This window comes from Pleurodeles waltl, chromosome 5 (genome assembly GCF_031143425.1).
Source record: "Pleurodeles waltl isolate 20211129_DDA chromosome 5, aPleWal1.hap1.20221129, whole genome shotgun sequence".
Taxonomy (NCBI): domain Eukaryota; kingdom Metazoa; phylum Chordata; class Amphibia; order Caudata; family Salamandridae; genus Pleurodeles; species Pleurodeles waltl.
In genome coordinates, this window is record NC_090444.1 from 1,041,219,387 (window position 1) to 1,041,247,381 (window position 27,995).

Here is a 27,995-nt window from a genome sequence, read left to right on the forward strand (position 1 = left end):
CTCCACTCTGTACTGCTGCACTCTATGCCACTTCTACTCTACCCTGTACCACTCTACTCCATGCCAATGTACTCTTCGCAACTGCACTCTACACCACTCCAGTCTGTCACATCGATCTACTCTGCACAACTCCACTCTACGCTACTGTACTCCATTCCACTCTGAAACATGGTGCTCTATGCCACTGCCCTCTGTGCCAATCCACTCTACGCCAGTGTGCTTTACTCTGTAACACTCAACTCCATGCCCCTGCACTTTACACCACTTTACGGCATTACCCTCTATGCCACCCTACACAACTGCACTGTACCCTGCACCACTCCACACCACTTCACTCTGAAACAGTCTACTCTACGCCACTCTACTGCACTCTGTGCCACTCAATTCTATGCCTTTGCACTCTACCCCACTCTACTGTTAACCATTGTACTCTACGCCAGTGCACTGTATTCAGCATCACTGTACTCTGCACCACTGCTTTCTACGCTAATTTACTCCACTCTACACCACTGCACTCTGACACCCTACTCTGCAACACTGCACTGTCTGGCACTGAACTCTAGGCCACTCTACTCTACTCCACTGTACACCCTGCACTGTATGGCACTATACTCTACCCTGCATCACTCAAAGCTACTCTCCACCACTCTGCGCCACTCCATGCTATTCTACTCTGCGCCACTCTACTCTGCACCACTCTACACCACTGCATTTTACAGTGCTGCATAGTATGCCCCTGAGTTCAATGCTACTGCTCTCAGTGTCACTGGATCCAATGCCTCTGCACTCTACGCCACTATACTCAGCAGCACTCTATGCCAATGTATTCTACACAATGCCACTCCAATACATGACACTCTGTGCCACTCCACTCTTTAACACTCTACTCCACTCTTCACAGTTCCACTCTACGCCACTCTCCTCTATGCCACTAATTTTTAGCCATGCTGAACAGCAGTCACGCTGGTGAACAACATGGCTAAAAAAAGATTGGCAAAACCAATAGCTCTTGCAAGTGCCAAGCCTATTGGTTTTCCAATGCTTGTTTAATCCCATAGGTAGGACCTCACCTATTTGGTGAAAAAAATCTTCACCAATTCCCTTTCCATATTTGAGCACCTTTTAGTGATATCAGAGTTGTGTATTTGTGTGCACAAATAGTGTTTATAATGTTAAAAGTCTGGTGACTTAATTGGAAAAGGTAGGAGTGGTTTGGAGGTATGAGGGATGTACATGTTGGACAATTCATAAGAGTTTCATCTGAATAGAGTTGACCATTCCCCTGTCTAGATTGTAACATTTACAAGTGGATGGGGACTGGCTGTTGGAGAAACTGCACCTAATAATCTGTTAGTGTCTTTTTATTTAGATATCAAAAAAGCAGTATAACAACAAGTTAGCAAATGAAGTTTGGCTCAGAGAGATTTTTCTTTTACATTACTTAAATGTTTGTATGTTTTCCTTGAAGTTTCCTTACTGCATTTGAAATAGAGACGAAAAGAACATGTTTGTGGGCCTGTACAGGAAGTTGTAGACCCATAACAAGATGCAGTTGTGAGATATGTGTACCTGTGCACTGGGAGGAATGTGCGACTGCTGAGATAAGGTGATATGTATTAAGCTGTATCCTTGTTGTTTTGCGATACACACTGAGCCTGTTGTTAAGAAAAAAAGAGAGTTTTTAAACAAAAATGTTTCTTTACTGCAGACCTGCCTCTTTTTTCTCTTTGAGAGAATCTTGATTTGATTCTTTATTGGAAGGTTCCGGCAGCTGGCTAAGTGAGCCAAGCATCTGTTGCCTGCACCAAATTGTGTTTTTACCTGGGAGCCCTTGGCAGGTGAGCACTCTGCTAGACCTGCACAAGGCAACTACTTACTTCCCATACCTTAATGCTTTGCATCCTCTCCTTGTGATCACACATTTTCACAGCCCCTTTTTCCACGTCTCACTTACTTGATTCCCAACATCATTCTTCCATGCTTAGCTTCACATTCCACGTATTCCTCTTTCAGAAGGGTTCAGATCATGCCTTTCATCAGTTTATATTCTTCAGACCTGATTTCACTGATTTGAAATGTGCATTTGACTGTAGCTATATTTTATTAACAAAATTGGAAAGGTGTCATTTCTGCTTTTTGTGACAGATATGTCCTTCAAACTCTTGATGTATAACTATAGAGTGCATACGTGTGATAGACAGCATCTTTTGCATGCAGGCGAAGCAACTTAAACAACATTACATGAGTAAATCTAATGCAGAAGTTTCGGAGGCCTATCAGGCTTTGCAGCCTGTGCTACAGAACATCCGGGAGCTTCAGAGAAAGGCAAGTTTCTCCAACTCTTTAATTTGCTTAAGTTCTAATTTTAACTATTCTGTTTTGTGTTTCTCACATCTCTGTCTTTTGTACGTGCTTTCAAAGTTTGTCTGGCTCACCGTTTTCTCTTAAGCCAAAATGTGTACATTGTTTAAAAACGTTATGGATGTTGTCATCAGCAACACAGACATTAATTGCATGTGTCACACCAGTTGCATACTGTAATAGAGCACTGGTGCACTTGCCATTGCGGTAGTACTGCAGCAAGTGGCTTTTTATTAAATAAGACATTTTCATTCGATATTTGTAGGAGTGATAACTTATGGCTGACCCGTAGTCCTAGGAACAATTGTTTAGATTTAATAAAACATGCCATAGACATTGTTCTGAATAACATTATGTTGGACCTTCATGGTCCTGAAAGGGGATATTGATGCGCAATATATGTAGTGTTTTGATTCACCATGTCTTTCCAACATGCTTTTCAATTTCCTTCTTTCCTTTCTTCATACTGTTCCTTCTTTAGGTCAGTCTTTACATATTCATTTTACGTTTTCTTCATTTTCCTTCCTTCATTTCTCTTATACTGCCTCTCTTTCACCTTTTTGTGTTACTTCCTTTATCCCCTTCCTATCTCTCTTCATGCTTATTTTCATCTCTCCTTTCTTTAATTCTTCTTTCTTCTGTTCTAGTACTTATTTATTGCCTTCTTCTAGTTCTTGTTACAATTATCTTTCTCTTTATCTCATAGTTTTCTTTAGTCAACTATTGCTTTTCCTTTCTTTTCTGTCTCTCAAATGTGTTTCTTTATTCATGCTTGTACATAGATACATCCTGGCTCTCCCTGGTGGATGGACATAATCCAGCATGCAATACAGTATGCTATTGATGAGGAACTCGTGCAGCGTATTCAGAGTGAACTAACCAGCAGCTACAAGCAACAAACCAATAAACTCTCTATGGCAGAGAAGTAAGAAACAAATGCTCAAGTTGTATCCCTAGTGCTAGTTCTCTTTGTGCAGCATTTGCACTGAGGTCGTGCTTAGCATGATTCAGAGGCAATTGAGTGTCTGTCAAAATCAGTAGAACGACTTCAAAAATGAAAACTAAAAACACATTTTGTTATAAGTATAGGATCAAATGTGGGACTTGTCAACTTACCCTGATTGTAAAGGGTACATCCTATTCATGAATGCCTCACACTTTGTCCACAATAAGAATTTCATAATTTTTGTAGTTATTTAAAAAATCTTCTGCTTGCTCCGCTCCCAAAGCCCTACAGAAGATCATGCATCCAAACGTCTATAGCTCTTTAACATTACCGATGAACCATGACTGCACAGAAATAGCAAGGCAATTCTATTTGATATCTTTGGAAATGTTTTACCATTTTTCTTTGGTTTGCCTTGCTTGATGGCTACAAAAATTACTGAATGAAGTACTATGTTGATCTTGGATGCGATCAATCCACTTTTTTGCACGATCGAGGAACTGCCGCTGAATGGCTCTCCACATCATTATATTCTGTATAGCCTGTCTCTGATCATTTATTGTTCTTTTCCTTAATCACAGTAATTTGTCCCAGTGTCTCTTTGGGTGTGCTAGGTTTTACCAAAAACATTGCAATATTTTTCTCATTTTGTCATTTAGTATTACAATAGGCATTCAGCTAATATCTATTGATAAAAGGCAATTGTGAAAGTTAACCAGTACAAAAAAGGGCTGAGGTGCCTAGGATTGTATTATTCTTTGAGAACCTACAAGCATTTTGAAAGTTAGATCGTAAGCCTCAGTTACACCACTTGGATTTATGTATTTTGAAGTCAATGGTACTGTTCCAAATAATGGTTGCAAACCATTTTATGATATTTATAATATTAAGACCCAGAAACCAACCGAATAATATATTTAAACCTACTGAATAATATATTTTTTCTCCATTTCTACAGTTAATATTGTTCTGATTCGCTTTGTCTTTAGATAAAAAAAATTGTTAAATGAGTTATGCTTAATAAAATGTAACTTGTTTTTTGACTTTGGGAAGTTGTGGTCCTTGAGGTTACTTGATGCCACTACTCTTTTGATACTAGGATGGTAATTAGGAACTCAGCGGGAAAACCCACCGAGTTTGGCGGTGGCGGTCAACAAAAGACCGCCAGCGCGCAGAACCCCCCACGGACAACATAATGATCATTCAGCTGGGCCGGCTGGTGGAAACAGTGTTTCTTCCCGCCAGCCCAGCTGAATGCAGGGCCTGAACATTGACGCCGGCTCCATTGGGAGCCGGCAGCAATGTAACAGTGCGGCAGGTGCAGCAGCACCCGTTGCACATTTCACTGCCTGTAATTCGGGCAGTGAAATGCACGACAGGGCTGTGCATGGGGGGCCCTGCACTGCCCATGCCAAGTGCATGGGCCCCAGGGGGGCCCTGAGGCACCCATTCTGCCAGCTTTTCCCTGGCAGGGTTATCTGCCAGGGAAAGGCTGGTGGAACCTGAAACATTATCCGGTGGGCAGCGCTGCCCTGTCGGATATGTAACTCCGCCATGCTGCCTGGTGGCGGAAGCCTGGCGGTGGCAGAGTTACAAAAGTGGCGGTTCTGCCACGTATATTATATGGCAGTCTGGACCGCCATGCCGGTGGCGGTTATTACTGCCATGGCCGGCATGGCAGCCCAGACCACCATGTTCGTAATGAGGGCCTAAGTCTTACTTTTAAACGAGAGAATATTGCAGTCCTTTGCAGTTATCTATAGCCGACCCCATTATATACCGGGGGCATTTTTTCATTGTTAGACGGAGACAAGAGTATCTGCTAAAGTCTTTGACAAAAAAGGTAACCTTTGCAGATGTGTGAATTAGTCACATCAATGATTCGTTGAATCTGGCAAATACCCTCTCTGCTTTTGATTTCCTCAACCATTTTCTCCTTTAAATGGACTTTGACCCTCTGGTTCATTGTCTTTAATTCAACATCCTCCATATTGTAAGATTGCTGGAATTTAATGTGAAGTGGACTTCCAGCCATCTAGACATTTGGGTGTGGATGCGTAATGGCTTTATGTTGTTTTTACTGGCTCTCCCAGTTCCACAGTTTGGTAATGTGGAGGAGTCCAAGCACTTTAAATACCAGAATTACCAAGCAGTTGGCTTCCCAATAACAAGATTAACTGTTTGATTCCCTCAAGATATATTTTTACCTTTCAAGATGTTTGAAAAAGTGCTAATGTTGTATTTATTTCAAACTGTCACAAGACCCAGCAGTATCCAACACAAACAATTCACTTTCATATTAATTAAAGGATCTATATTCAAGTATGCTTCATTGCTTTGTGGTTGCTGTTTCCTATTTTTTTTTAGGTTTCGTGATTGTAGGGGTCTCCGGTTCTTGCTAACAACACAAATGGATGAACTGAAGAAATTCCAAAAGCTTGTAAGGGATGCTGTAAAAAACCTAGAGGGGCCTCCCTCTCAGGAGGTCATCCAAGCTGCCACCATCTGTCACCTGCGACCTGCCAGGCTACCTCTCAACAAGTATGTTGTGCTTGCTGTCTCTTTATATCCAAGAACTGAGCTAAAACATAAAAATACTTATGATTTTAACATCACTGTAAAGGGCTGTTAATTTATACTTTTCTACTAAAATATACACTATGGTTTTTCAGATCACCACAAATAGTATGTTATTGGATAAATGTATAACTAATCTCATCATATTTTCAATACTGAAACATCGTTAAGAGGCTCACTATTAAGTTAACCTTTTTCAGTTATTGTAGGTTTCCTGTGAGGTATGTCTGTGTCCTAAGCATGTATCTTTGTTTGTAGTTTCATTGCACAAAAGAACAGGGTTGTCTTTGAAAACTCTGTAAGCTTGTGGGATGAATAAGATAGTAGAACTAAAGGATGCTTCTTCTTCATGGGATCATTCATGTGGTGTCTCAAGGGGCTAGACATATGCAATAGATTTTCATGATATATGCTTTTGCATTCCATTTGTAGGACTGAAAGTTTCTTGCCCAAGAAGCATTATGGGCAAAAACGTTAGATTCCTTTTCCTAAAATAGGCCCTCAAATGGTTCTTGAAATGTGATCTTGAATAGAAGAAACTGTTTATCTCTGAATGGCAATTGGCTTAAAAAATAACTTCCTTTCAGTAAGTCTCTGAGAACTTTACTATGAAATTAATGTTTCTAGAAGATTTAGGGCTTTGGCTCAACCTCAGTAAAATCAATTGCCTAGACAAGATGGCTTCTATGCAATTCATAGTTTAGCTTACAGTACACCACATATCTTCTCTGCTGTGATGTGGCATCATGCTTTTTTATTATTCCAAATGCACTTGCAATGTTTGCAGATTCTGATTGTCTGCCATTGGGATTCTGGGAGAGTTTCTCTCTGGCCCCACCTAAACTCCTTATCTTTCTGGCCATAATATTTTGAAAGTAGTTCCTTTCACGCAGCACTTACCTTCATCCGCTATAGTAAGCGGTGCTACTCTTACTGGAAGGTAGGCTGAACGGGCTCAACTTCAGTGCCAGAAACTTTTCTTAGAAGGACACTGTTTATCAAAGCAACATTTGGGATCCAAACACAGTTTGTCTGACTATAAAGTATTTTTAACGCTCCTTCACAGTCAGTTCCATTCTAGTTTAGCTTGACATAAAAACAGTAATATATTACTTGAACAAGCAAAGAAAGGCATTGATCTGAACTTTGCCTACTAAATCTCAAACTGTTGGGCACTAACTTACTGGCAGGCAACCCTTAATAACTGCTGTTCTCCTGCAAGTTATTCATAATGTGGAAGGTTGAGTATAATTTTTCCAAGAACATCAGTAACATGTTTTAAAGTACAAAGTAATGCCCTTTCCCATTTTACAAAACCTGTACTCTACTACAAAGAGCTCTTTCTACACCCTTAATGTGAAGTAGTTCATGCAATTTTCTGGATAAGGCAAAAGGTATTACAAAAGGTACTCATCCATTTGTTAAAAAGGAGCGAGTTTGTACTGTTTTGGCAAACTCTTGTGACGGATTGTTTCATGTATAATCACCTGTTAACAAAAGGCTAACCAACTTCTTCACAACAAACCAAGAGCTTATTCCACAGAGGAATGGCTGCTAGAACAGTACTGTTATAAAGTGTTACCATTGCTGAAAGTTGTAGAAATGCAGATTGCACATCAATGCAGTGCTTGCATTTTCCATATACTAACATTGATTCCAACTCCACTGCAAATATCCAAGTGGGTCAGTTCTCCTATATAACCTCTTTGGCTAATTTCTTCTGTTGTACATATTTTTAGCTTTTTATACAGTGTTTGTCACCACCTTTCTTCAGAAGAAGAGGTTGCAATTCTGTTCTGTGTTTAAGTATGAGTAAAGACAACCCACCGTTCTTCGATAATCCTCAGTGGTATAGTAATTATTAGCCAATTGATGATTTATTCCATTATCTGAAACTGTCGGAACCTTCACCAATAGGCTTTTTTTATTTAGGCATTTTTTTGTGCATTGGGTTTTTGGCATACGGTGTGCATAACTGTGTGTGATGCTGGCTGCATATTGCTTTTCAGGCATCTCTACAATACTTTCTGAAAACACATCTGTCTTTGCTACTTACTCCAGTATTGGAAGTTTCAGAGATTCAATGGCTTGAATCTTTTCCCATCGTCAAGATGGGAGTCCCCGGTGTTATACAAAAGCTATGCTCCAATGTAGATATACATTATATGCATTAGGCCTTTAGCTTAGTAAGATATCATAGTCATTTTGTAAAAAAGGACCAAACTCCAGAATCCACCAGTCAGGTTACTCCACCCTCTAGAACCCTCCTGTGAGGAGCTGCCTTCCCTCAGATTTTACACTGCACGTCGTGCTTGGGGGTCTCCTCTGAGCTCTGCTCAGTTTTTTCCTCAGATATCCTGTTTTTAGGTAGTTTTGGACAACTACTCTTATCACTTCAACCTTTATTAAATTAGGTGCTTGAAACTGACCAGTATGTCAGAGACAGTCAGCCAGTTGGGCCCAAATCTCAATTGAGAGAAATCAATCCTACAGCCATCAAAAAGGATAGCATTTCTGGGAGCTATATTAGACACACAGCAGGCCAAGGTATACCCAACATCGGACAGGCAAGAAAAGTTGATCACACTAGCGAAGTGCCTGCAGACAAAAAAGTATCTTTCAGTTCGACAATCCAAATCATTGATGGGAAAGATGTCATCTTATATCAATCTGATCCCATACTGTTGACTTCATATGGGCCCACTACAAGAGGAGCTGCACAATCAGTGGATTCAAGTGCAGGGATCTTTCAAGGACATCATACAGGTAACTTCATTGATGGTAACATCCCTCAATTGGTGGACAATCCATGCACATGTTTCAGTAGGGCTGCAGTTCTTACCTCAGACGCCACAATATCAACAGATGCGTCAATGGATGGATGGGCGCATATCTGCAGGATCTTCAAGTAAGCGGCAAATGGCCCACCTCTTACCGCACTCTCCATATCAACCTTTCACAACTGAGAGCAGTACTCTTAGCGTTACAAGCCTTTCTTCCAAGAATTGGCAGAACATTGGTATTTGCCAGGACGAACAATACCACGACAATGCACTATATCAACAAGCAGGGGGAACTTGCTCCCTTCAGAATGTCATTGCAGATTCTCTGAGCAGGCCAACATCTACCCATGAATGGGAATTGGATCAACACACACTAAACAAAATACTCCAGGAGTGGGGCAAACCGAACCTGGATCTTTTTGCGGCCGCCCAGAACGCCAAATGCCGGTTTTACACAAACTTGCATTACCAGAAGGGGTCGTGGGGGGGTGCATTTTCGATTGCTTGGTCAGGAATCTATGCTTACGCTTTTCCTCCAATCTCTCTCCTCCCGAGAGTGATAAGCAAGATCAAGTCAGAACCCTGACAAATAATCCTACCAGCCTCTCCATGGCCACGCCACCACCGGTACACAGAACGTCTACTAATGTCCCTATGTCCGCCCATAATGATAGAGCCAGTTCCATCGCTGCTTACCATGAACCATGGCCAAGTGAGACATCCGAATCTCAAATCTCTGAACTTGTCAGCATGGCTCCTGAGTTCCTTGAGCTCGGCCATTTAAACATCCCTAATGACTGCAAAGAGATACTAGCCAGAGGCTAGGCGGCTAGCACAAACAAGACATACCACCTCACATGGAAAAGATTCTGTTTGTGGTGCAAGTCTGCTAAAGTATATCCTCTGTCTTCCACTCCGGAAGAAATCTTACCTTATTTGTTGAATCTAGCGAGCTCAGGATTGCAACATGCATCCATTAAAGTTCACCTGGCAGCCACCTCTCGCTTTAGAAGATCCGGTAAACCATCTCTTTGGTCTCACAGGCTTATAAAGCAATGCCTAAAAGGTCTTTTTAGTACCTATCCACCAGTCAGAGCCCCTCCTCTGGCATGGCAATTGTCAGCTTATGAAACTGCAGTTTGAACCCATTCACCAAACCTGTGGTGTTAAAAACTTTCTTCCTTAATCCGCAAACGGCGGAGTAAAGGTCTCTTCCCTCACTAGTTCTGAAGAGATGTCTCAAGTTTTATCTAGAAAGGACTAAACCTTTTCTGAAATCAAACCACCTGTTCATGGCTTACAGTAACCCTAGAAAAGGGTTCCCAGTGGCCAAACAGACTTACTCTCGATGGATTACAAGTGCAATCATTTATTGGCATCCCAAGGCTGGTCTACCTTTGACATTAAAGTGCACACACATTCAACTAGGGCCATTTCCACGTCCTGTGCGTTATTTTCATGAGCGTCGTTACCAGACATCTGCCAAGCTGCAACGTGGAAATAGGTGCACACTTTCACGAGACACTACTGTCTGGACACTGAACCGATTACAGATGCAGCGGTTGGACAGGCAGTACTCGGGCATCTGTTCCAATGAAGGTGAGCCATTCTGATATTACTCACCATCCGCTTTCTTACTGTCTTTATCCAGATTTTTAATAATATTGCAGTTTTTCTGATATCATATTTATAGCTAATCATGACTGTTGGAATGCCATATTCTTTTATCATAATACAATGGTTATATAGCTAACAACAGAAAATGTGCTACTTACTACTTGCTATTCTGATTCAAGCATGTGAATCTACAAAAGTTCCAATACTGGAGTAAGAAATAAGTTACTTACCTGTAACTGTAGTTCTCCAGTATTGGAACCATTCATAGATTCATATGCGACCAACCCACCTCCCCTGGGGAGCTCACCTTCATTCTCTCAGTATCATATATATTACAGAACTAATGCTTTGAAAATCTGAGGGAAAGGCAGCTCCTCACAGAATGGTTCTAGAGGACGCTGTAACCTGATTGGTGGCTTCTGGCGTTTGGTCCTTTTTTACAAAATGACTATGATATGTTACTAAGCTAAAGGCCTAATGCATGTAATGTATATCTACATTGGACATAGCTTTTGTATAACACCGGGGACTCCCATCTCGACGAGGGGGAAGGATTCAAGCATGTGAATCTATGAAAGTTTCCAATACTGGAGAACTACAGTTACATGTAAGTAACTTTATTTCTTGCTCTGAAGCAAGCAGGTCAAAGGATAGTCAAAGTTCTCAAGATTTCCAGAACATTATCCCTAAGGGAGACCCAGTCCAAAAGCAAACAGAAGGGGTAGCACCAAAAATACTTTGTGAGGTACTCAGTGAGCTGGGTGTGTTATGTTGGGTGTGAGGTTGTTTAGTGAAAGTGGATTGGAAATAATCCACAGCCCTAATCTGATGCAATTGAAATTGTTGTTGATAGTTGAGAGAGCGTTTGACTAAAAGCTAGCGAGCGAGTGAACAAGCAGACAGTCCGATATTGGCCTGATTTAGAGGAGGACTTAAATTGGGTTTTTGTCCAAATATCAAATCACTGTTTTGGCTGATCTCTTCTGTTTTCCCATCCTGTTACTATGGTTGGTTTACTGGCCTTCTTGACTGCAGAACTAGTGGCTCTATCGGGAGCATTGTAAGCTGTTCTACCTTTCCTGGACGTGATGGACTTGACCACCCTGTTTCAGCTATAAATGCCCCGGGATTTTGAAACAATAACTTGCACCTCAGGTACACATGTAATATAGCTACTGGAAATGAATCTATACTTTGAAGTACATTTCCCGTACCTACATTTTGTAAAGATAAATCCACCATGCCCCCAAGCAAGTTGGGATTTTTATCACATTTTATTCCTTAGGACCTCCCGCCATGTTAGGAGCCTTCTCAGGGGAACATGCACCATAGGTGCACTTGCTTCAATCCCTTCATGGGTCCTTCTTGTGCATATTACAGGCTTGAGATGTGCTGTTTTACACTGTTAGTACACTGGCATCAACTTTGAACTCACAACCAGAGGTCTCTGAAATGAGCCTCTTGTTCTTCTAGGTAGGCAATAAAGTAGGAAAATGATTTGTGTTCTGGGGAAAAAAGTAGATGGCTGTTTGAATGGAAGAATCTGGAAAATTGTTACATGAGAATATTTGGTTAAATTATTTCTTTTACATTTTGAACATATTGGAACAGGCTCCATGTTTAAAGCCAGCCGTTTAAAGCCGCAGTGGAATCAAGTGTATTTTCGAATTTTTTTGATAGTACAATTTCTGTAACAGAGCATTGCTTATTGTTTCAAGACATTGTCTGTAGCCCAAATACTTCAGTCTTATAGCAGTTGTTTTTATGTAAGAAGCTTGCTAAGGCCAAAAAACTGCCAGTACATTTGAAAAAAGTTACATTTTCCGAAGGTCTGTTGCAAGTGTTTTCCTCCACTTGTATCCCATATTTCGGGGTCACTGTCTAGTATGGGTTTAAAATATTGCTCATGTTAGTTCAGAAACTTTTGAAACCTGTAGCTTCAACAATCTTAACTTGTAATTTTGAGGACTACTTTGGTTACAGTGGTTAAGACCATTAGGATCTTTGCTACAGTGTCTGTTTTCTGAACATTTTCATAAGAGTGAGGGTGAGATAGGAAGGGTGGGCTGCAAATGCATCTCTGGCATTGCTATCTGCAACCTGGGTGAGGCTGCCTCTGCTGTACATGATATACCACAGTTACTAGCTTCTTTTTTTTTTTTTTTTTTTTAAGAATACAGAGGTTAATAACTTCAGTCATTTAAACTGCTTCTCATTTGTCAATTGTAAAGAAACTGGACAGCCAGATAATATTCCCACAAAATCATGCTAAAGTCATGCTTTCTGCATGCCTCATAAACCAGAACGCACATAAATTGTGTGTTTTAATTGTGAGCATTAAATACATTTCCTTGTTTTCCATCTTCTTTGCAGCTGTATCTTCTGTAAGAGTGATGAATTGTTTACAGAGTATGAGTCAAAGCTTTTCTCTCACACGTAAGTGCAAAAACATTTTGACTAATACACTCATATTTGATGTTTTCTCGTCTACATAATTCAAAGAGACAGATAGCAGTTCTTACCTCCATGTTCTGTCGTGAATGTATAAAAAGCTGTTCAATAATGTGAGTTCCTGTTATTTTATTATAGTAGCAGCCTACTGGGTGGACATGCAGTCTACGAAGTTTTAACTTGAAAATACTTAGTTACTGCTTGCTGCTCTAAAACATTTTACATCAGTACAATGGCTTACCTGGAACTGGAATCACTTAGTCACTGGGTGGAACTGGAATGTTGTGTGGATGGAAACCGCTGTGAGAACTATGTAAATTACGAGCCGTAATTATGACACAGGGAAATATGTGGAAACTGAATTACATTGATTTTGTCATCCAAGTGGTGAGTGCTACCCATGAGGATGATCATGGTGCGGTTGGTGAAAATATGCGCAAAGGGCAATCATGGTGAAATAGGGATGAAGGCATGTTAGAGTTATTCAGAAAAGGTGTTTGCTCAGATTGGGGCTTGTGAGATCTTCAAGGGCATCTTAGAAGTGAATGACCAGTAGTTTACTTTGGTGTATTTAAAGTGTAAAAGGACAGACTGCTATCTTCGAGGAGATGATAGAAGATGAAGAAGGCCTGTTGGATGACCGTTTGCCGACTACAAGTCGAGGACTTTGGGCAGCAAGTGAGACTGAGCGCTCCCTGAAAGCTATTCTGTCATTTGCCAAAACTCACAGATTGGACGCCAGAATAGTGGAAGAAGGGAGCAGCTTTATGGAGCTCTTTGAAGCATGGAAGAAGGAATATAAGGTATTGATGTTTATCACACATATAATTTGAAGTGAGAGAGACATTTTATTATTGTTGCTTTGCTGATGGTTAGTGACTATTACTAGTAAAAAGAGATAATAATGAAGTGGCATTTTAATACCACAGTGGTACATGAAAGGTACAAGCAGAAAAATAATTAATACAGAAAGCAAGCGTGGGTCACCCTTTGGAAGAGCAGACAGCTATGTGCATGGTTAGATGTGTGATGTGTGGGTTGGTCGGGCATCCATTGCTGCCATGATTCAAATATATTGGTAACTTGATTAAAATGTGTCTGCCACCTGTATACATAGGTTAATTAATGCTACTTGTATACACAGGTCAATTAATTAGGCCTGAAGTAGGAAAATAATCAGGGCGTAGTATTGAAGCTATTAAGGAAGCATTATGTAGATCCAGTATTTCAGATGAATACTTCTAACCACAGATTCCTCAAGATTAGAATATCTTAAGGTGCCACACTGGATCTGGAAATTTTCAACAGCTGTGCTTCTCAGCACCAACAAGTGGTATTGTGTGGTTCCTCATTGACTCTGAACTGGCCCTGAATTGACTGCAGTAGAGCTGCATATTACAACCACCCCTGCATGCTTTTCTTAGTTTTTTTGTTGTTGTTGTTTTTTTTTTCTTTTTTTTTCAGAGCATTCTAGTGCAGACCCGACCTCGGCTCCCAACTTTGTTATTCTTCTGGCAGTTTCTAAATTGTATGTTAGGGAATGAAGTCCCCTTTGAATTGTACCAAAGGCAATTTGAGAACAGGAGGGGAAGCTGTACATCAGCGAGCACAAATAGTAGTTACAGACTTTACGCAGATCCTGCTCCCATCCTATGTGCAGTCCTGGTCCAGATCAAGAGGCGGTATCCGCGACTGCTCTACTTCCCACTCAGAATGTTTGGGTAAATCGAAGTCCAAATGCAATAAAAAATTCTGATGCATGACTCAACTTCATCTAGCCACTCCAGTTCCAATGAGAAGGTGCCAGGGAGTCAAGATTGGAGCCAGCCTCCTAGAGGTCACTGGCCACAGAGTTTACACCCCAGCTGGTGCTGATGTGCTCTGAAATCCCTGGACTGTTGTCGACTCACAGACAGATAGAGGCCTTCAAGAAGGCCATGCTACAAATCTGTGGTGCGTTTCTGACTCTGGCATGCCTTCGGACCCCAGGGAAATACACTGTTCTCCAGTATTGGATCTTTCATAGATTCACATGCTTGAATCATCCTCCTCGTTGAGGTGGGAGTCCCGCAGTAACCTTAAATATACCAAGCAATAAGTGTGCTACACTAGGCCTCAATGGCATAGACAGGCACTGTTATAGCCTATCCATGTTCTTTTTATTAAAAAAAGAACCAAATCTGAACTACAACCAATCAGCGACAGCACCCTCTAAAACACTCCCAACAGAGGCTGTTTCCCACGGATTTTCTACTGCACGCCGTGTGAAGGGAGTGTTCCTGAGCTCTGCTCATCTTCTGTGCTCTACAGCTAAACTGATAGGAAAAGTTCTCTCAGATATATCAAAATTCCATTGGACAGGATGTCCCAGCAAACTAAAAAAAAAAAAAAAGGACTCTTCAGGATTTGTGACAATTGTGGGGAAAAAGACTTCATATTGATGACCCACCCAAGAAGTGTATATACTGCCTGCATCCAGACCATAAGGTGAGAGATCGCAAAATTTAGCGCACCTTTACTCATAAAACCCTTAGACAGAGAAAGGAGACTTTTATTATGGCTACAGAAACAAAAAGCTATGGAACTCGCTTCTTCTGATGAGAGTGAGGCCTCCTCACAGGTTTCTCAATCTCTTAAAAGGCCTAAAAGTAAAGAAAAACCTTATTCAGTACCTCCTAAGAAAGTATTAAAAAAATCTAAACACCTTTCATTGGAACAGCAGAAAGGTCAGGAAAGTTATGCCTCATCATCAGAAACTCAGTCAAAGGTCTTAAAAAAAGGTTCACTCAGAACCTACACTGCCATCAGTGAAAAAAGCACCCCCAAAAACTGCTTCACTGCTTTATCGCCGACGCCAAAACTAAAGAAATTCCCTTCATAGTCTGACAAGAAAGGCTCATCGATGAGAAAACTACTGATGATCACATCTATCATAACAATGACGACTATCACGTAGTTTACCACAGCGGTGTCACCTAGGATCGTCACGTCATCGCCACTATCATCGACGATGATTATAACAAATATATAAAAAGACACCATCAAAGGCTATTCAGCCAATGACTACACATGCGTCGACGAGGAAATTGTCTATGAGGGCAGGCCGACAAAGAGCACATCCACACCAGACCCGACGACGAAACACCCATCAACAACAACTCAGCCGACGAGAGACCCGTCAACGTGAGACCCGTCGACGACACACCCGTCGGCGATGGACACAGCGACGAGAGAATCGTCGACAAGCAACGCATCAACAGCACACCCAACGACGACCACCACTGGAACATAAAAATTCCTCCCACTCTCTTTCATAACTGTGAGGAAAAAAAGCTCTACAATTTTACCAGTGCATACTTCCCCAAGTAAAGTATTTCCGTACCCTCCTCAACACCTATTAGATGACGACGATGACTTATATTCTCAGGACGAAGGAATGTTTGGAGTGGCCAACAGTCAGTCACAATTCAACATTAAATGTCAAGATCTGGTTGATGATGATCATCATCAAAATCAGGACACCTATTTCTCAGCAAGAGACCAAGCGTAACCCTCGCATTCTGAATATGGTGATAGAGACACCTCCGTTCATGTGCTAAAGTCATTGGTAACAAGTCTTCAGAACATGTTGGATGACTACTATAGAAGATTTCCACCCTCAGTACCAGCAACACCGGTCCCACAACTGTATGACCTACAAACAGGACCGCGGACCCCTGTGCCGAGCCATCCGAGAACCTCACTTAGACCAGATATAAGCATCCCTTTCGGACAACCACCTCAGGATGACACTCAGACCACGGATGAAGAAAGGGAAGAAGGAGAAATACCAGATACCACAGCTAGTGACTGGGACGAATACCTAATTCCTACTCCATCACCAACTTTTGCAGGACCAGTAGACTCTTCCCCCTGAGGATATTAGGTAGGTTCCATAACCTAATGGACAGAGCAGCTAAACCTTCGAACTGCCCATCATTTGTAGGGAGATAGATTGTTTCCTATACAACTTTAAAGAGCCATCAAAAAAGTCAGTTAGAGCCATACCAATAGTAGACTTTATATGGCAAGAAGGACTGAAGGCAATGAAAAATCCAACTACAATAACTTCTCAAATCCCACGTTTGGAGAAAAAATATAAAGCCTCGGAAGACTCCCCAACTTGCTTAATTGGGCAGCCGAAACTGAATTCTCAAAGCAGCACAACGCTGCTCAAAGAATCCTTCAGCACCAATATCCTCCCCACCAGATAGAGAAGGACGCCGTCTGGATAACATTGGCAAAAGGTTCTCCGTTGCAGCAATAACGGTCAAAGCTGCTGAGTCATTAGCCGTTCTACGCAGATACGATAGACAAATGTGGTCAGATATATCCTCATACATTGACCTCTTACCTGGGGACTCTAAACTGGAGCCAGAGAAGGTGTTAAAAGAGGGGGAACGGATCGCAGTAAAAACAATTGATTGTGCGATCGATATCTCGCTGACGGGATTCAGACTGCTGGCGGTGGCAGTAGTATTGCGCAGACATTGCTGGCTGAAATCTACCTCTTTTATACCAGAGGTACAGAACAAGATACTTGATATGGCATATGATGGGGAATGCCTCTTCGGCAAGCATGTAGATGAGGCTTTGCAATCTATCAAGGCCGACACAGACACTGCCAGATCTGCATTACAAAAGACAGCCCTTTCGAGGGGCTAGAGGCAGAGGAACTTATTTCTTTCATGGCGGATACCAACCTTACAGACAACAGTATCAATCTGCCCAAACAGGCTTTCAATAGCAGTACGGACAACAGCAATATAAGTTACCTCCTACAGCTGCCTACAGGCATCCCACAAGAGGAAGATCCTCAACCCGTGGCAGAGACACAGGCAGAAAACAATGACCGCTCATTCATACCAGCTGCCAACCTCACTTGTGTATCAAAGATTGGAGGCCGCATCACTTACCACGTCCTTTAGTGTTCAAGGATAACATCAGACAAGTTGGTACTAGATATAGTATCCAAGGGGCAACTCTAGAAATCCTCCAGAAGCCTCCAAATACCCTCCCATCAGGACCACCACCTTAACGCTTAAAGCACCCCCTCAAGGAAATGTATTCCATGATACCCAAAGGAGCAATAAAGGTAATTCCAACTCTACAGAGGGGCCGTGGGTTCTATTGAAAAAACCTTCGAGGATTGTGTCCCATACTGGATCTGCGGGCCTTAAACAAGTTCCTGAAAAAAAAAACATTTCGTATGGGAAAGCTTCAGGATATTCTACGCCTCTTAAACACCAGAGATCACATGACATCTCTAGACCTCCGGGATGAGTATTTCCATATCCCAGTACATCAAAGTCATCTTAAATTTCTCAAGTTCAAGGTAGCTGGTATGCATCTACAGTTTCTGGTCCTACCATTCAGGCTAAAATCGCGCCCCAGAATTTTTACTAAGGTGCTTGCCCCAGTAGCAGCTCATCTACGACAGCTAGGAATACAGATCTTTCCATATTTGGACGACTGGCTCAAAAAGACATCCACAAGGAATCAAGTGGTGAAACACACATCCACTTGCCTCCAGTTGTTCAAAACTCTGGGCCTTACCTTCAACTATCACAAAACACATTTTCTTCACACAAAGCCTCTGAATTTCCTAGGAGCACTAATGGATACTACCCAGAGCAAAGCATTTCTGTCCTAAGAGAGACAGTGAAAACTTTGTAAAATGGCTCACAGGCTATCAGCATAAACATTTGTTTCAGTTTGAATCTACAGGTCATTCATGGGAATGATTTCCTCATGTATTCCACTGATTCCAAATTGCCGACTGCATATGCGACCTCTACAGGAGCAACTAGACACACAGTAGCTCCAGGTGAATGGCTCCTTCGACGATCAGATTTAGGTCACATCAGGAATGAAAACTGACATGTCTTGGTGGGAAAAACAGTAAAATTTATCCAAGGGCCTTTTATTTCACAACAAGTGCCGTACTACATAATAACGACATGTGTCGCTGGAAAGTTGGGGCGCCCACCTTCAGGATCTACAAATAAGTAGCAACTAGATGCAAAAGGACAAAAAGCTTCACATAAACCAACTGGAGCTGAAAGCAATCGATCTGGCACGAAAGGCTTTCTTACCAAAAATCCAAAACTCAACAATCCTCATAAGAACGGACAACACCACAAGTATGTTCTACCTGAACAAACAGGGAGGCACAAAGTCGTTGGGGCTTTGTAGTGCTTTCCTCTTATTTAGTTTCTAAGCACTAACATAACACAACAGAAATGCACTTCTGAGGTCAAAGAAGACTTTTATTGTTATTTTATTCTTCCCCAACCACAATGTTTATGAATGAATGACGAATTAGTAGCTTTCAAGTCCGCGTTAATCAAACAAAATATATCAGTTTGCAATATACACAGCAGGTTATATTTATAAAATATTGAATGCAAAGCAAAACAAATACTTCACCGTGTAGGAACTATTTACAGCTACATCTTTCTAAGGTCTGCAAGCTGATGACCCCTGTCAGCCGCGAGAAAGAGTGTCATCTACCCACACGGGATGCTGGCAGCTGGCGCCAAGCTCCAGCACGAGGTCCGGCAGATTCGAATCTGACTCTCTGCAGCCTGTTACATTCGTTACAAAGGTGTGCCCCCTCCCCTCAGACCTGGGAAACTGAGCAAGCCTTTTGGAGACTGGCCAGGTCTCCAAGACTACTCCTGTTCCCAAGCTCAAGGGAAGAGAAACGACGCCCATGTACTCTCTCTTATCAGGTCTAGTCTACTGTGAGAGCAAAACATCTTGGTTCTCTGGTGCAAAAACACAGCTTGGAAAAATACAGAACTCCACGTTAAAGGCAATGGGCAGCTAACCTAAATATCAAATTCAATGTCATGTTAAAGGCAATAGGCAGCTAACCTAAATATCAAATGCAATGTCTAGTGTCATGTCAAAGCCAATAAGCATCTAAGCTGAATACAAAATGCAATGTCTTATATCATGTCAAAGCCCATAGGCAGCTGAGCTGAATATAAAATGCAATGTATAATATCATGTCAAAGCCAATAGGCAGTTAAGCTGAATACAAAATGCAATATATAATATCATGTCAAAGCCCATAGGCAGCTGAGCTGAATACAAAATGCAATATATAATATCATGTCAAAGTCAATAGGCAGAATATCTAATAGCATGTCAAAGTCAATAGGCAGCTAAACTGAATACATCATGTCAAAGTCAATAGGAATGCCATGTCAAAGCCAATAGGCGGCTCAACTGAACAAAACATACCATGTGCTACTGGTGAACATTGAGCAACTAATATGCGCAGTGGTGAAACACAAAGTCATTGGTCAAAACAAACTTTATCAAATGGCAGGACATTCCGCCCTTTGACCAATGAATTTTTGTTTCACATATCTCATATTTCAAACAAACAAAAACAAAAAATACATCAGCACAAAAAACAAAAACATTATGATCAAAGCAATCCCTGTAAAGCAATAGAAGTGAATTAACACATTGATCTCATAACCTTTCACATCAGATACATCTACATAGAAAAGACTGGGCAATTTTTTTTTTTTTTGTTTTTTTTCTCTGAATGAGTCTCTAATTCAACAGTGTTAGCAATTTGATGTGGCATGAATTCTGCTCATGTAAAGGTGCACGGTCCACCTGAAAGGTTTTCTGGAAGGTAAGCAAAAGTCAGAGTTCCATACGAGAGGGGAAAAAAAAAAAACACAGCAAACAAGTTGAACTTGAACTGAAGGCGCAGTTTGCGCAAAGTGGATCCATGGTGCTGGCACTTTACTCAGCCAGGTTCAGGTTGGGGATTCGGTCCCTTCCCCGACCCCACACGCACACACCGGAAGGGGGACCACACAGCGCACTCAGGGACAGTGGCGAAACGTGGTCGGAACTGCAAAAGAAACAAGTATAACTTTTCTTGCAAATAACATTTTTCATTTAAACTGCACCCTTCCTCTTTCTTTCCCTGTTTTATAATCAGCAGGACGTTTTTGGGGCCCTTTGTTATATTTTCTGCAGGTTCTAGAGGGTCACTTGGGGCTTCAGCCCACACATCAGTACTGAGGTTTTTATCTGCTGCGCCACAGCTTCCTTTTTCTTGCACTGTCAGAAGGGCTGGGGCAGACTCATTCTTTACCAAACCTCCATTCACTGCACTTTTGTCAATTTGGGCCATTCTGTCTCCAATTTGTATGAATGAATCAGATTCTTTTCTAGGTATCAGCATAATTTCGATTTTTCCTTGGTAATTTGCAGCAATCACTCTCCCTAAAACCTGATCAATTTGCCATTTCTGTTCTGGTAACTTTCCTCTCCCCAACTGCTCTGTGACTGCTTGCATGACAGATTGCTTTTGTGCGTGCTGCACAGTTTTTATCAAATCTAGGGGAATGTGCATCTCTCTCATCTCTGCCCACCTGTAAGTGGTCTTTTCACATTTCTGGGGCACCCACATAGCCATCCCCACTAAGGCAGAATTCTGGGTGAACACTTCTCTCTCTGAATTTTTCTGATTAACATCTGCAAGGTAATTGAACCAGTTAGGTACAAGCCATGTGGCTAAAACATTATCAAAGAACCAAAAATCAGCGTAAAAATGACACATCTCACGTAGCTCTTGCTTTAAAATCTGACACACATTATACAACTCTGTTCCTTCTACGGTGCCAGAAAACAACATTTCAGTCAATGAATCATCAGTAAAACAAACATGCTTTTTATCTTCAGTAGACACGAATTCAAATGGTGCACACAATTTCATTGGTAACTCTTTTATCTGTGGTACTCTAGCCCTGTCTTGCAAGTACCAGATCCATTGTATGATTCTAGCTAGGGGCAGTATTTTCTTCCCTTGTTCTTGAATTACATGTACATAAGTATTTCCTTCTTGCACTGCGCAGAAACCTAAAGTCTGCATTATTTCATTTGCCAAATCACAAGCGCGCAACTGCATATAATTTTTCACAGTGACCATATACAAAAGTGTTAGGATTTCACTCAAATGAGGGCTATTCTTTTTCCAAAAATCAAACAAGCTAATGAAACTCGGTGTCTCTTTCTCTAAAATCTTTCCTTTTACTTGGGCATTTTGCAACGGTAACTCGTAATCAGTTAAGGAATGCATTTTATCTGCCAAAAACCCTGGCTCACATGGAAACTCAGTGCAGCTCGGAGCTGTCTTAACCCCCTCATTACTGGAATGGGACAAGAAAGATTCTTCAAAAACAGCCCTTTTATAACTTTCCGTCTTATTTTGAATTATTGTATCCTGGCTAATTTGCTCACGTAAATTCCTATTTTCATGTTCCAACTTCCTACATTTCTCCTGCATTTCTCTGTAAGCAGATAAAGGTATCCAGACCTTTCTGTCATCATTACTTCCAAAACACACGTTTTCTACATATATACAACGGGAATTATTTCTCAAAACATTATCAGGCCTTTTAGCTACACATGCATTTTCTTCTGTAATTCTCCAAACAGAAAACAATTCACAGTTTTTCTTAGCACCATCAGGCAGTTCATCAACACATGTATTCTCAGACATGGTCTGCCGTGCTACTGTGATTCTCCAAACAGAAAACAATTTCTGTAATTCTCCAAACAACAAAAAACAATTACACTTTTAAAGTGTGCACTTAGAAATCTACTAACTCGTCAAACCCCTTTTAATCACCTCTTAATGACCGACCCCACTTCTGGTACCAATTGTAGTGCTTTCCTCTTATTTAGTTTCTAAGCACTAACATAACACAACAGAAATGCACTTCTGAGGTCAAAGAAGACTTTTATTGTTATTTTATTCTTCCCCAACCACAATGTTTATGAATGAATGACGAATTAGTAGCTTTCAAGTCCGCGTTAATCAAACAAAATATATCAGTTTGCAATATACACAGCAGGTTATATTTATAAAATATTGAATGCAAAGCAAAACAAATACTTCACCGTGTAGGAACTATTTACAGCTACATCTTTCTAAGGTCTGCAAGCTGATGACCCCTGTCAGCCGCGAGAAAGAGTGTCATCTACCCACACGGGATGCTGGCAGCTGGCGCCAAGCTCCAGCACGAGGTCCGGCAGATTCGAATCTGACTCTCTGCAGCCTGTTACATTCGTTACAAAGGTGTGCCCCCTCCCCTCAGACCTGGGAAACTGAGCAAGCCTTTTGGAGACTGGCCAGGTCTCCAAGACTACTCCTGTTCCCAAGCTCAAGGGAAGAGAAACGACGCCCATGTACTCTCTCTTATCAGGTCTAGTCTACTGTGAGAGCAAAACATCTTGGTTCTCTGGTGCAAAAACACAGCTTGGAAAAATACAGAACTCCACGTTAAAGGCAATGGGCAGCTAACCTAAATATCAAATTCAATGTCATGTTAAAGGCAATAGGCAGCTAACCTAAATATCAAATGCAATGTCTAGTGTCATGTCAAAGCCAATAAGCATCTAAGCTGAATACAAAATGCAATGTCTTATATCATGTCAAAGCCCATAGGCAGCTGAGCTGAATATAAAATGCAATGTATAATATCATGTCAAAGCCAATAGGCAGTTAAGCTGAATACAAAATGCAATATATAATATCATGTCAAAGCCCATAGGCAGCTGAGCTGAATACAAAATGCAATATATAATATCATGTCAAAGTCAATAGGCAGAATATCTAATAGCATGTCAAAGTCAATAGGCAGCTAAACTGAATACATCATGTCAAAGTCAATAGGAATGCAATGTCAAAGCCCATAGGCGGCTAAACTGAATACAGAAAGTAATGGCTAATGCCATGTCAAAGCCAATAGGCGGCTCAACTGAACAAAACATACCATGTGCTACTGGTGAACATTGAGCAACTAATATGCGCAGTGGTGAAACACAAAGTCATTGGTCAAAACAAACTTTATCAAATGGCAGGACAGGCTTTCACATCAAGCCCAGAGCATATGGAAGTGGGCCATAGAGAATCAAATTTCTCTAAAAGCAGAACATGTGCCGGGACAATCCAACCTCCTGGCAGACTCATTGAGCAGAACAATCATCCTGTATCACAAGTGGGAACTCGGCCAACAGGTTCTCGACCAGCTTTCCCAAAAATGGGGCAAGCTGAATCTAGACCTTTTTGCCACATACGAAAACAAGAAATGCCCATATTACACAAGCTGGCATCCCCAAAAAAGGGTTGTGGGGAGATGCTTTTTTGATGAGATGGTCAGGAATCTGTCTATGCTTTCCCCCCGGTTCCACTGAATCCCAGGGTGATCAGCAAGATGAAAGCAGAGGGATGCCTTCTCCTCCTAGTTGCACCCAAATGGGCTAGACAGTTCTGGTTCACAGATCTCCTTCTGTATTCGGAACAACCACATGTTCAACTCAGACAGACATCAGCCCTGCTGACCATGCACCATGGCCAGGTCAGACATCCGAATCCTTCATCTCTACAGTTATCAACCTGGCTCCTGAATTCAATGAGTATTCCACCTTAAACATTTCACCAGAATGTAGAGAAATATTAGCAAAAGTCAGGGCCGAAACTAGCAATAAGACCTATAAGGTTGAATGGAAGTGCTTCTGCTTGTGGTGTGTTACTGAGAGAATACATCCTATAACGTCCCCTCTGGAGCAAATACTTTCCTATTTATTATATTTGGCAAAATCTGGATTTTCTTATTCATCCATAAGAGTACATGTGGTGGCAATTTCAAGATTCTGGCGCTCTCAACAGGGCCCCTCACTGTACTTTTCCTGGATTGTAAAACAATTCCTCAAGAGCCTTTTTAGAGCGTTTCCTCCGGTGCGTAAACCTCCACCGTTATGGTTGTTGAACATAATGTTAGGACAACTCATGATGCCACCTTTCAAACCAATCCACAGGTCAGAATTAAAATTTCTCTCTTGGAAGACATCACTTTTACTAGCTCTCACATTAGCGAAAAGGGTAAGTGACATACAAGCCTTCACCATCAAGGAACCTTTTCTTCAGTTCAGTCCAAATGGTGTACTTCGAACAAACCCTAAGTATATACCAAAAGTACCATCAAATTTCTATCTGAATGACCCGGCGATTTTAAGAATGTCTTTTCCTAATCCACAAACCGGCAGCAGAAAAAGCGCTGCATTCGCTAGATGTAAAGAAATGTCTAAAGTTTTATCTTCAAAAAACGCATGACATGAAAATTGGACCAGCTGTTTGTAGCATATGGAGATGTAAGGAAAGTCTCTGCGATATCTAAGCAAACCATTGGTAGATGGATCAGATTGACTGTACAATTTTGTCACGCCCAGACAGGAAAGCCTTTACGCAGTAGGGTTAAAGCCCACTCTACCAGACTGGTAGCCACATCCGCAACTCTGTTTGCTGGAGTACCCTTGCAGCATATTTGCGGCGCAGCATTGTGGTCCAGTCAACATACATTTACAAAGCACTACTGCCTGGATGAGACGAACAAAACCGATACAGCCGTTGGACAAGCAGTGCTAAGACATCTATTCCATTAAGGTGAGCCTCTTTGGTTATCCCACCTTCCACTTGATAGGTATGTTATCAGTGATCGCCTAATGTTATCATCGTTATTTTTGATATTCTTCCTCTTATTATTATTGTTATTATTCTCATTCTCAATACATTTATATTGCTTTCCAATATTAACTGAATGTAGCATCATTCCTATTATTATGGATGTTATTGTTAAAATAAACAAAGTTACTGCTCGCTACTCTAATTCAAGCATGTGAATCTATGAAAGATCCAATACTGGAGAAGAAAATTGGTTACTTACCTGTAACTATGGTTCTCTAGTATTGGTATTTTTCATAGACTCGCATGCAAGCCACCCTCCTCCCCTCAGAGGCTCCCCTCAATTCTAAGACTATATACTTCACACTCGTACTAGAAAATCTGAGGGAGACAGCCTCTGTTGGGAGTGTTCCAGAAGGTGCTGTCGCCTGATTAGTTGTAGTTCAGATGTGGTTCTTTTTTTTTTTATAAAGAACATGGATAGGCTATAACAGCTCCTGTCTATGCCATTTAGGCCTAGTGTAGTACACGTACTGCTAGGTATATTTAAGGTTACCGTGGGACTTCCACTTCGATGACGGGGATGATTCAAGCTTGTGAATCTATGAAAGATACCAATATTGGAGAACCATAATTACAGGTAAGTGACCAATTTTCTTCTCCAGACTGGATATGACTGGTGGATCCTCCCCAAACCCCTTCTGCTCCCTTCGCTTCCCTTCACTGCCCCGTACTGGGTTACAAGCTTCCACTCGGGCCTCATGGCCCCACGATAGTCCCCACTGCATTGATGCAGTTACCGGCACCACTGGTGCTGATAGATAATCTAGTTCTCACACCCATTTTGGATCCCAAACTAATTTCGGCCCACATTACAAAATAACTAAAGCTCAGATAGCTATTATACTTCCTGACTCTAACCCAACTCCTCTACCATGACACCACTGTCAGCAGAGGCTGCACTCTGCTTGGCTCTGCCTCGGTTCCCTTCCTATGCCAGAACAAGAAGCACTTGAAGAATGACTTGCTTCCCGTTCATTATACTGATGATGCATTATACTGCGACTTACAAAATGTCAGTAGGCTCTGCACCTCTCCTAAAACAGAACTTGACTTGCTCCGTAGACCACCTATAGAGGAAAGGGAAAGTGCCTAATTTCCAATGCCTGCAGCACCTGTGACTGTGTTGCTTTTGCTGAGTATGGACAAATCAGAGTCATAAGCTCATAGTTGCAATATATATGTATGCTTATTTATTTTTTAAATCAAAGCCTCTAATGCGTATTGAAGGATTACCCTTTTTTGAACTTGGTACGTGGTAAAATATATTTTTTCAAGCTTACATAAAATGTTGGTGCCGCTCCATATCCCGTACTGTTGTGTTTAACTTGTTCATGGTTGATGAGCGAGCACTTTCTTGTATGGATTCTCACTTTGGTTTCATTTGACACCCAATTCCCACTTGCTGTATTGGCTAGTTTTTGTGAACATTTAAGAATCTGGGTATAACCTAAGTGTCATTCATGACCCAGGAGAAAATTTGATTAAGAAAGCAAAGGTGATTTGGTTACTTAGAAAATGTGGAATGCATTGTGATATTTAAGTAGTGCTTTATACCGGGATGTCAATGCACATTAGTAAATGGCTAATGTTCAACACTATAGCAGAGCGTGGGTTTGGACAAGCGTTGGTCTGTTGTAAACCTCTTTGGGATGTGTTTTGGTGTGCATGAGTTAAAAGCGAGGTGCTATCATTAACGGTCTTGCGGTGCAGCTCTTAGCTTTGTGATTGAAGAGGAAGTGTGAGATATGTATTATTATCATTATAGTTGTAGTTAACTAGTGTTTATAATTTAATTAATACTTTTTCACGTGGTTCCATGCTATGCTTACAGTGTTCATTATAATTTTATTTCATTCCCAACTGGTTGCAGCAGCTGGTTCAACCACTCTGTTATAAACTTTATGTGTATGGGAGTGAGGCCAGGTGGAGGAAGGAGAAGAAAGAAAAAGAAGTAGAGGTCTACCTGGGTGATATGCACTGCAGTAATTCTTTTTATAGTTCTGAGGTTTCTATAATTGGTCAGCAACGTGGTGGTCAGGACCTGAATGCATGGATTAGATTAGAGTCCTCCAGTATGTATAAGAGTTCTTACAAAACAGTGTCCCCCAATGCAGTACTAGGCCGGTTATTGGTGGATTCACTATTTTTTATACTGCATACATTTTCTATCACATCCTGGTTTGTTGTTCTATTCAGAGTATTTTTAGGAACTGTCCAGCAAATAGCCTGATCAATTTTTCCTCAAAACAGTAGCATGACCATGGTCTATATTTTAGGTTTTGCCTACACACCGCAGCTATAGCCATTTATCAGAGATCTGATAATGGCAATATACTGCTGCATACAGCATGTACATAGAGTACAGAGGATGTGGTTTGTGTCCAGCCCTCTTGAACCAGTAGGTCGTGGCATTTTCAAAGAAATGCTATTTGTTGATTGGGCTGTCTTTAAAGCCAAGACACTTTCCTGTGACCTCCCTCTCTGCCCCCTCAATGCAAATTTGACACCGCTGCTGCATGTGCTTTTGACTTTGCCATTGTTTGTTATTTTACATCTCAAGCAAAGGTGAACCAGTACTGTCTAGCCATTTACATCGTTGAAAGAAATCATTCCAGGATGGCCATTGCCCGTGTACATGGAGGGCGGCCACCTTGTA

At 41.4% G+C, this 27,995-nt stretch overlaps 1 protein-coding gene across 3 annotated transcripts in view; it reads left to right on the plus strand.

The window, feature by feature from the left end:
• The window catches only part of SHPRH (SNF2 histone linker PHD RING helicase), a 746,219-nt gene that overhangs the window by 416,558 nt on the left and 301,666 nt on the right, over nucleotides 1–27,995 (plus strand). For all 3 annotated transcript variants that reach the window (XM_069235239.1, XM_069235238.1, XM_069235240.1), the window contains exons 17-21: nucleotides 2,218–2,325; nucleotides 3,144–3,286; nucleotides 5,675–5,848; nucleotides 12,658–12,720; nucleotides 13,313–13,538. In XM_069235239.1, the coding sequence (XP_069091340.1) occupies nucleotides 2,218–2,325; nucleotides 3,144–3,286; nucleotides 5,675–5,848; nucleotides 12,658–12,720; nucleotides 13,313–13,538 (714 nt within the window). The remainder of the gene's footprint in view (nucleotides 1–2,217; nucleotides 2,326–3,143; nucleotides 3,287–5,674; nucleotides 5,849–12,657; nucleotides 12,721–13,312; nucleotides 13,539–27,995) is intronic.